General features: G+C 39.5%; 1 protein-coding gene across 1 annotated transcript; it reads right to left on the minus strand.

The window, feature by feature from the left end:
- Window positions 1–325: 325 nt before the first annotated feature.
- Window positions 326–932, minus strand: LOC125959434 (uncharacterized). The gene is made up of 2 exons (XM_049692258.1): window positions 755–932; window positions 326–661 (listed from the first exon to the last, which is right to left on the minus strand). The coding sequence occupies exons 1-2, from the start codon at window positions 890–892 to the stop codon at window positions 326–328; spliced, it is 474 nt and encodes a 157-aa protein (XP_049548215.1). The 5' UTR covers window positions 893–932.
- Between the last annotated feature and the right edge of the window lie 363 nt (window positions 933–1,295).

Consider the following 1,295-nt stretch of genomic DNA (forward strand, 5'->3'; position numbering starts at 1 on the left):
CAAACATTTTTATCTCATAATTTTATCAATTTTAATATGACAATGGTAGCAACATAAAATTTTGATAACACGTTCAATACTGGAGATCTAACCAACTTTCCGTGCAATACTAGCTCATTATATTAACTTGTATCTAGGTAACACTGACTGGTTAACGAACGATTTTCAGAAAGTGTAAACTGCCACCAATGGATTTGTTATAACATAATGCATTAAATACTACAACCACTCGATCTTGTTGATAGAAGCTATTTGTCGTGATGAGTTTTCATTGTGACCCAATCTGTTCATTTAATATGCTGCATTAATTGTTGTCTTCTTCCGTTCAGAATAATCCATCGGAGTATACTTTGAAAACCAATGAAAACGTCACGTTGCCGCCGTTCGGTTTCTCAATTGTCACTACAGACTTCCAGAGGCCTGGCTGGACCAATCCCGGTGGTATGACTTCGGATGGAAAGATTCCGTCCTTCACTATGATCGTACGCTTTGCAATCGGACACTCGTCTGGTTCGGGAAGGTTCTCTACGTCCTTTAACCACTTTTTGTATTCATTAGCAAATCCTTTTGCAGTTTCACAAGCTCTTTGATTAGGTATTTTGTAGGGCGAGTAGTTGTACTGCTGGTTCCCCAAACGGCTGTACAAGATCACAGTCGACAACTACGCACACAATCCGAGAGAGAGAGACAGAAAGAGATGTGAACTTAAGTAGACGTTCTATAGCATATGAATAGATTGGCATGAGCATCTTACCATATAATCTTTGTCTATCTCTTCCTTCTGAATGCAGTTTCCTGTAATCGCCGTGGTAGTACGGTTCAGCTTCCTCACTCTGAGACCGGTACAGTCCAAGATCTCGGTACCCGACTGCTGGTCGAACTGATCGAACATTACTGTAACAGCGAAGCTAAGTTTCAAATAGCTGAAACAGAGCAATGCCAAGCTCCAGTTGCAGCAGTTCATGCCGGTTGATTGACAAATGAGCAGTTTTGCAGTTGAAGCAGTCCCGTCATCGGCAGAATCGCGTGCTTGATATATCTTTTATCAGCATTGACAAACATGCCATTGTTAGGATGTTGAAATCCGCTCCAGGGATCAACATGCAACTAGATGGTTACTTCTTGTTTGTATATTGCTTAATATTTAATTGTTTGCAATTTTACTATGACTCAGAAGTAGTTAAGCTTGATAAGTATATGTTACTACAACGAGCATGATGGGTGTTCGGAATAGTTATGAAATAACGTTGAACTGACATGTTCAGTTTCTAAAGCATTTCATTATAATTCATAAT

The sequence above is a fragment of the Anopheles darlingi genome, chromosome 2 (genome assembly GCF_943734745.1).
Source record: "Anopheles darlingi chromosome 2, idAnoDarlMG_H_01, whole genome shotgun sequence".
NCBI classification, from domain to species: Eukaryota; Metazoa; Arthropoda; class Insecta; order Diptera; family Culicidae; genus Anopheles; species Anopheles darlingi.

Bases quoted from the DNA above. Each gene is read 5' to 3' on its own strand.
- LOC125959434 (XM_049692258.1), bottom strand. From the start codon at position 892: ATGTTCGATCAGTTCGACCAGCAGTCGGGTACCGAGATCTTGGACTGT. The intron at 662-754 runs GTAAGATGCTCA...TTGTGTGCGTAG, and splicing joins AGATAGACAAAGATTATATG to TTGTCGACTGTGATCTTGTA.